Source organism: Salvia miltiorrhiza, chromosome 7 (assembly GCF_028751815.1).
Source record: "Salvia miltiorrhiza cultivar Shanhuang (shh) chromosome 7, IMPLAD_Smil_shh, whole genome shotgun sequence".
NCBI classification, from domain to species: Eukaryota; Viridiplantae; Streptophyta; class Magnoliopsida; order Lamiales; family Lamiaceae; genus Salvia; species Salvia miltiorrhiza.
Window position 1 is genome coordinate 29658812 of NC_080393.1, and position 8943 is coordinate 29667754.

Consider the following 8943-nt stretch of genomic DNA (forward strand, 5'->3'; position numbering starts at 1 on the left):
GCCCTTAGATCATCAAGATCTACGGTTGATTCGTAACCCTGTTGGATGAATTTGTGGTCCTGAGTTCGAATCCCAAAGGTAACAAAAATTTATTTTTCGCAATTCGTAACCATGTTGGATGAATTCGTAACTCTGTTGGATAAAATTCGTACATTAAAAAACGTTTATATTTTATACACTTAAGAGTGTTTTTATTCTAGCCCACCCCTATATATATATATATATATATATATATATATATAAAATAATCATGACAGCGATGTAATACGCACTTTACTCTTTATATTGTAAGTTCAAAATCTGAAAAAGTGACAATTTCTGGAGCAAATGTAACATTGTGGAATAAAGTTTGCATCGTTGCATTTAGCGCCAAAGGTTCGGATCTTTGCATGGTGAGTGCTTGGTAGCCACGAACGTGAATCTGACACGCCATCATGTCCCAATATCTGGTATCTATAACTGGTGTAACCGTGCTTAGGGAACGACCACCTATATATTGCTTTGTTTGGTTAAGGCGGAGTGGAAGCTAACGGATTTTTGGGCAGGCCTAAAGCATTTCAAGCACCTAGAGTTGTATGATGTGAGCAGGGTGGTGGCGGATAAATGGGGGAATGAAGGGCTTGAAAGATGGTTTTTTAAACTTTGGATGGTGTGGTGATTCCTATGTGATATGAAACATGGGAATTGTGTGGCTGGAGACAAACTTCTTCTTTCTTACCAGAAGGCTTGTGCTTACTCTAGAATTGAAAGCCAATTGTCACCGCAAGAAGGGCTGCGACACTAGTCTCCTCCCCCCAAAGAGGTTCTTCGGCTTGAAGATGAAGGTAAAATAGGGTTGGAGTTGGCTTTTTGTCAGCGTGCCAGCGGATTGGCCACACAGCCACGGTGCTCATGGGTGAGCTACACGCCATTTTGATCACCATTGGATTTTGCTTGGATAACGAGTTGGGACCGGTGGTGTTATATACGGATTCTCTTCTAGTTGTTCACGTCATGCAAGATTCACATCGAGGCTCGGATTCATTGTGTGACGATTTGTGGGAGGCCGTGGTTCATGCTCGAGAATATGTGGTTTTGGAGGTTTTTCACGCGCGACGTGAAGTAAATAGAGCGGCGCATGAGCTTGCTCGTTTTTCTCTTTCTTTTGAGGATGTATTGATCTAGAAGGCCGATTCTCCTAATTGGCTTGTAGATATTGTTGTTTCTGATTCTTCCTAATGAAAGTTCCCATTTCGTCAAAAAAAAGGCAACACAATAATCGAAAATGTAACAGATAGAGAGAGATAGTGAAAGAGAACTTATATTTCTAACCATGACAACGATGTAATACGCACTTTACTCCTTATTAAGAGTAAATGAGGTCCTCAAAAAAAAAGAAAAAAAAAGAGTAATTCAAATGAATTCAATTCATGACGATCGATACAATATGAATTTGTTATGAAATATGATGAATTTATTGTAAAAAATTACTATAATTTTTTTTTCTACGTGAGTGTGTGTTGTAAAAAATAAAAATTAATTTTAGACTTTAGATAGTAAATCTACGGTTAACTCATCACTTTTATAATAAATAAATTCATAGTTCATGGTTCGAATCTTATAGGTAGAAAAAAAAATGATAATTTTTTACAACAAATTCATCACACACACATATATATATATATATATATATATGTGTGTGTGTGCAATGAGTTGTTACTTTGTTATTATTTTTTTTCTATTTATCTTTCTTAATTACTTTATTCAATTCTTCAATTGAACAAAATAGTTATATTAGGAAGTAACACATGCAATTGTAAAAAATGACAATAACACAGTAGAATAAGTTATTCAGTTCGTCTCAATGATACTAAATCTGAGCCGATGCCAAGTCAGATATTTTTAACCATGAGTTATGAATACAAAATAAAATGAATGAACAACTATTTACAGTAGAAAGTGATTGTACCATAATTTGATAATCTTAAGCCCATTAAAATTCCATCCATACTTAAAAGAAAAATGTACTAACAACTTAAAAAATTGGCTCGGAGTCTATTCCCCCTAAACTTCGTACAAAGAGTCGTTGTCCATACTTCAACCAATTTAGCCCTATAAAAAAAATTCCTAAATCTATCCCTCAAAAAAAAAATCCTAAATCTGCTGACGAATTTTGCGCAATTAGCTGTCGCTCGTATCTTTAATTATCAACCATGTTGAATATTAGGCACCTCATATTAGGGGTGTCCACTGGCCGAAAACCATTGGTTCTGGGCTTGAACCGGCGGTTCCAATTCACCGAAATGATGAACCGTATGGCTCTGAACGACGGTTCAAGGGCCGAACCAGTGATTTTTTTTTTTTTTTTTGTATTGTGTATATTTTTTCTTATTAAATTATATTATTTAATACATTACATGTAACAAAATTGTTGAAAAAACTTTAAACGAAATAAAATTATAACATATTAACACCCAAAATGTAATAAAATTTGCATTTTTATTAAATTTAAAGTAAAAATTATAATTTACATATACAAATAAATAACTAATATAAAAATTGAATATAGAAAAAATAAAAAAGCACTGAAAAACTGAAAAACTGGCGGTTTCCGGCCCGACAGTTAATCGGCGGTTCGGCCCTAACCACCGGTTCACGGTTCCAAAAAATTAGGCCCGTAACCGGCCCGTTTCCTCTGCCGGTTTCGGTTCAGGCTCGTGGTCAACGGTCTCGGCCAAAACCGTTGACCCCAGGCTGGTTCGGGCCGAAACCGCAGGGCCCGGTTTGAACTGAACATCCCTATCTCATATATCGTGTTTCCCTACTTAGAAACATAATTTTGAAATAACAATGCTTGCAACATTATTAAATTACAATTTTATAAATATAAAGAAAAAAGAAAAAACCCAAAAAAGCCCTTAAAAGCACAAGAAAAGTTGACTAAACAATGCCTGCAACATACAAATATATAATATATACTCTTTTTCATTGTTATATAATTTTAAGATGTACTCTTATGGAGCATTTATTTTGAAAGATTAGTCTTACTAGATAAAAATAAAAGACTAATTCAATGTTTATATGGATTGAAACATTGGGACATTATCTACAACGGTTACACGATAGCAGCCTACTCGTGTAAGGCTGCTATCGTGTAACCGATGCAACAAACACTTACACGAGGGCTACACGTTCTATCGTGTAGCCCTCACAACCGTTGAAGCATGGCGCGTGTTCTACAAGCGCCTTTAAAAAAATTTTGAATTTTGAATTTGAAGGCAGCTTTGACTGCCTCGGTTTCCGTGCCAAATTTGACTGTTCGAATTTTTTTTCTTCTCTTTATATTCCATCTTTCTTCTTCTTCTTCCTCACTTTCACTCCACAATTCTCCTTCTTCTTTCACTTTCACCTCATTCTTCTTCCTCCTTCAAGCCGGCTTTTCTTCTTTTTTCTTTCGACAATGGCGGAATCCGACCACGGTTCTTCGTCTTATTCATCCGACGATGTAGCTCACGCGATCATGGAGGAGATAGAGTTGCAGAAACAATTGCTTGCTCACATCTACGCCCAGCCAGCGCCAGAGGCGGGACGTGCGAAACGTCCCCGATCTTACGTCCACCGTGATCGAGAGGAAGCACATCTACATATTATGCAAGACTACTTCAACGACAATCCGACGTACGGACCTACATTTTTCTGACGGCGTTTTCAAATGCAGAAGGAACTGTTCTTGCGCATCGTCGAGGCTGTTCAAGGTGAAGATACTTACTTCCAGATGACCACTGATGCAATAGGTCGGGACTCTCTCTTCCCATTACAGAAATACACGTCGGCTATCCGCCAGTTAGCCACCGGCGTCAGTGCGGATACTTTTGACGAGTATCTCAAAGTCGCCGACTCCACCGGGCGTGTATGCCTCAAGAAGTTCTGCAAGGCGGTCATCCGGGCTTTTGGAGCCCATTATCTGCGTCGTCCAACGCCGGAGGACATCACACGCCTTACCCAGATGCACGAGGCCCGACACGGATTTCCCGGGATGCTCGGGAGTCTTGATTGTATGCATTGGGGGTGGAAGAATTGTCCTAAGGCGTGGCACGACGCATATACACGCGGTGATCAAGGGGAGCCAACCTTGATCTTGGAGGCCGTTGCATCCCACGATCTGTGGATTTGGCATGCCTTCTTCGGTGTCGCTGGTTCAAATAACGACATCAACGTTCTCAATCAGTCGCTTCTCTTCGCCGACGTGTTGGATGGAACTGCCCCGCCTGTGCTCTTTCAGGCGAACCATCGCTACTACCAGATGGGCTACTACTTGTGCAACGACATATATCCGGAGTGGCGTTGCTTCGTCAAGAGTCCACCGATTGCGACAAATCAGAAGGAGGCGAGGTTCAAGAAGATGCAAGAATCGGCACGAAAGGATGTCGAACGTGCCTTTGGAGTCCTTCAAGCTCGGTGGGGAATCATTCGCAGTCCCGCGCGAAATTGGTACCTGGAGCACCTCCGGGACATCATGCTGTGTTGCATCATTCTCCACAACATGATTGTGGAGCACGAAGGTGAAGGAGCAACCAATTGGAGAGATGACGACGCGGGACATGGGGCGTCTAGCAGTGACTCGACGGAGAGTGGTCGAGCAACCCCAGTTTCATTCGAGGAATATGTGCAAAGAGATGCCCTTCTCCGAGATAGGCAGTTGCACGCCGCGCTCCAATATGATTTGATGAAGCATGTTTGGGCACGTTTCGGACCTCTAGGGCCGGAATAGTTATTTGTAGGATTTGTTTTTATTTTATTAAGTTTTATGTAATTTTTAGGATTTCAAAATTAATGCAATTTAAATTTGAAGTAAATTGTGTAATTTAAATTTATGAAATTAAACTTAAATGAAAAATGGAAAAATCAAAACTAAAGTTATCATGTAAGCTATCATGTAACTTCAATGCAGCATCTTTACACCATGTGGTCCCCTCATGTAAGCTATCATGTAACACCAATGCGGATGCTCTAAGGCTCTTGATTATTTCTAGCATTCAAGCTAAAATTGTTTGATAAATTTTTTTTGATAAATTACATAAGTAAATAAAGAAATTTAAACACATCGCGATGAATGACTCGAACTCAAGACCTTAGGTCTTAGACCTCCTGCCGCTAAAAATTGTTTGATTCTTATCTCATTAAAAATAAAATTGGAGGAATTCTATTATTGAAGATAAAAATATAATCATGTATTTTATTAATCATGCAAAGTAAATGTCCCTTAATTATCAACACAAAATAACAAAAATATTTTGTTTTCCCTTTCTTTCTTCTTTTTCTCCATGGTTCACTTATTAATATATACTACATGCTTAATCATTTCTGATTATTTGCCTTCCGTTTTCTTCTTAATTTGCCGGTAATGGCGTCGAAAGAAGAATAATGCGTACTATGGTTAAATTTTTCACTATATTATTGAACTTAAAGTCAAATTCGAGACATATTTCGCTAATACTCTCAATTTGGTGCAATGATGATTTCTCCGATTTCATCATTCACAATCATATATATCATCAAAATTATTCAAAATGGGCCACTTGAATCAAAATTGTAGCACATTTCTTCCAAAAGCAAGCCAAGAAAAGGATAGAAAGTCGACACACAGTAAAAGCTAGATAAAAGGTAAAAGTTGTAAAAAAGCAGAATCCTTATGGAGATATTCTTTTCCACAAAAATCATCAGTTCACCTCACACTTCCAAATTTCCAATCACGATGTAGAAAACCAAATACTCCACTATACAACATTTAAAAAATAAAAAAAAAATCAATATACGTCATAGCAATGCAAAGACGGCGTTACATAATCACGTTGCAGCGCTGGAAACCGGAGCTCCAATTCGGATCCTATCCATATCCGTAGTCCCGTAAACGGGCAAACCGGTCGAGTAAAAATCCAAATTGGGCAAATCAAATAGGTCCGAACTCGAATCCGAATCCTCGCCGTCGCCGTCGCCGTCGCCGAATTTCCTCTGATCTTCATGATCAGCCGTCCATTTCGTCGTAGGGTTTCTGAAGCTCCCGTTGTTGAATCTCAACCGCTCGTTCCCAGCAACGCTTTCGCCGTTTGCCTTCCGGCGATCGGAAAAGTAGGACGATTTGGTGGGGGTTTTGGCAGAATACGTGGATTTCGAATCGCAATAGTTATCTGCAGATGAAGTCATGATTCTGAAAAGGCTAATGCTACTCCTTCTCTTGTCGTGAGCGTGATGATCGTCGTCGGCGGCGGCGGCGCTTGTCTTGGATTTCTTTTTCTTCTTGGAATTCGCCTGGTTGAAGAGGGAATTGAGGAAGCTGGCGAGCCTTCCGCCGGGGGAGCTCGGCTGCTTGTATTTCTTCTTCTCTCTCATCAAATATTGTTTCTGAATCGTCGGGAGATTGTGTGCGTTGATCGCCGGCATGTCTAGGCTCATTCTATTTCTGGCGGCGCCGCCGTGGAACACCGAAGAGGAATTGTCGTCCACGCCGGAGAAGTAGCGCGCCGCATCGAAAACCACGATCTCGCCGGAATCGTTCCGCCGGTGGGATGAATTCTTGGATGTAACAGACATGATTTTGGTGTCAACACAACCTAGTAGTATTAGTGAAACTATATATAGTATATTATTAACGTATGTATGTTTGAAAATTTAGGACATTAGTATTAGTTAATGTACGAAACTATGGGAGTTAAGGTTGTGGAAAAAGGTTTACTTTGAAATGATTGAGAATAATGGTTTTCTAGGTCGGGTCCCTTTTATAGTAGTAATTTAGATGCACTCTCATATGAATATTTAATGAGGTTTATTGTTTTCCCTTTTTCTCGCTTGATTTTGTTTTCAATTTCTTCCTAATTATATTTTGTTGTAGTAGTAAAAAATGATATTGTTCCTGATTTCGGGCCTAGCTAGGTGGGCCACATTTTAGATTATGGTCAAAAAATACTCGAACTTTTGAGTCAGCTGATTGGACTAATAAAATTATATTTTAAATTTTTTTTTTCCAATTGTGCTCGGACCTATTTCATTCCTCGGCCTGATCAGTGATTAGCATGACCCTTTAATAGCTCTAAATGTTTAATTTGTAATCGCATTAATTTAGGTAAGTTTAGAAATGATTTGATTATCCATACAAATTGGCAAGCTTTGAGTTGGAAGTGCAGTTGAGTAGTACATATAGAGATAGAGAGGGTAGGAAGGAAACTCCTTATCCTTAAGATATGTTGTGAAATGAAAAGAATGTGGGGAGCAAAGAAGATGGTGTTTCTTTGGTTACTCGTCATCTTAATTTTTAATCATAAGGCTTTTTAAATTGGTGGGGTTTCAAATTTAAGTGGTAGTGGAATTAGCTAATTTGTACAATGAATAGATCCCCATCTGCTTTGTTTGTGGATCAGCTGATAAGAAGATAAGCCCATTTTTTAATATATTCTATTAGCTGTTTCCAATTCACAAGTAAATTTCTTTTAAACAACTAATCTCTATAAATTTCAAAATATTCTAGTCGTACTAGATAAACGAGTTAACGAAACTAAGCTATTACTTTCAAGTTTTATTTAGTTTGATTTAATTACTTGCATGAATTACTTTCAAGATTTTTACTTGAGCATGTATCATAGGTAAGATAGAATGAGAATATATCTTATCGTAAGAGATGAGATGATTTATAGATCATATAATCATTATATTTACAGTTCAGATTTAAGATTTGTGGAAGAATATATATATATATCTATAAAGTTAATAAAATTTATGAATAAGTTCAATAAAGAACTACTAATAAATCAATTATAACTCCCGAACATTAAATTAATATGGTAAAATTTTGCTCATAAGGAATAGTTCCAATGAGATTCCTCACATATGGTGAGATCTTAGATTGATTAATGTATCCTATGACTGATGTTTACCTGAAGGGAGAAATTTTTTACCTGAGTTTGAATCCTGGAGAGAACGAAAATTTTATTCAACATTATATATTGCCTGATTTAGTAGTATATATTGCTTATTAATTATTCCCACTTCTCACGAAAAATAGCAATTTCACTAATATATATATATATATATATATATATATATATATAGGAAAACGTTCCAATGAGATCATCTATACGTGGTGAGATCTTAGATTGATTTGTAATTGTTGATTCAATGTATCATGTGGTTGATATTTATCTAGAGGGACTTTTTTTTACCTGAGTTCGAATTCTGGAGGGAGCGAAAATTTTTCTAATTTTTTTAATATCGTTTCTTTTTAGAATTAGTTTTTTTTTAATATCGTTATTCAACAATATATACTGCATTATTCATTAGTCTTACGATCTCACAAAAAATAGCAATCTCACTCGAACCTATATATACACACAAATCAATCTAAAATCTCACCACATATAGAGGATCTCATTGAAACGCTCCCCTATATATATATGGGTAGGTTTCAGTGAGATTACATGGTTTATACACACAAATCAATCTAAGATCTCATGGTTTATAAATTTTGAGTGCATTAATTTTAACAGCTAACATTAATCATAATGGTTCTCATATTCTCATAAAAAATGTAGTTCTCACTAGAATCACACCCTATACATACATATATATATATATATATTAATAAATAACATTTTTATATCATTACATGCGTTGGCATGGCTAGAATAATTAAAAATATTTATTTCTACAGGCACGAGTAATGCCAATTATCACTTAATATTGTAGAAAATGTCGTTTATTTATTAAAGCGTGACACCATTCCTAACATGCTTTGCTACTTAATAAATTTTACCTTTTTTTTCCTAGTAGTGCAAGCCATGATTGTTTTAATTTTAATACCCATTTAGACTGTATATATATTTGCAGTGTAAAATTAAAGTTAATTGAAACAATAATTAGACAGCTTAAATTTGCGCAACTTTTAAAATGTTGCAATATACATCACCATATAAT

The 8943-nt window shown here is 36.8% G+C and overlaps 1 protein-coding gene across 1 annotated transcript; it reads right to left on the reverse strand.

The window, feature by feature from the left end:
- Positions 1 to 5656: 5656 nt before the first annotated feature.
- LOC130995979 (protein BIG GRAIN 1-like E) lies at positions 5657 to 6841 on the reverse strand. Its single transcript, XM_057921512.1, has one exon. It carries the CDS (start codon positions 6568 to 6570, stop codon positions 5827 to 5829), a length of 744 nt encoding a protein of 247 aa, XP_057777495.1. The 5' UTR covers positions 6571 to 6841; the 3' UTR covers positions 5657 to 5826.
- Between the last annotated feature and the right edge of the window lie 2102 nt (positions 6842 to 8943).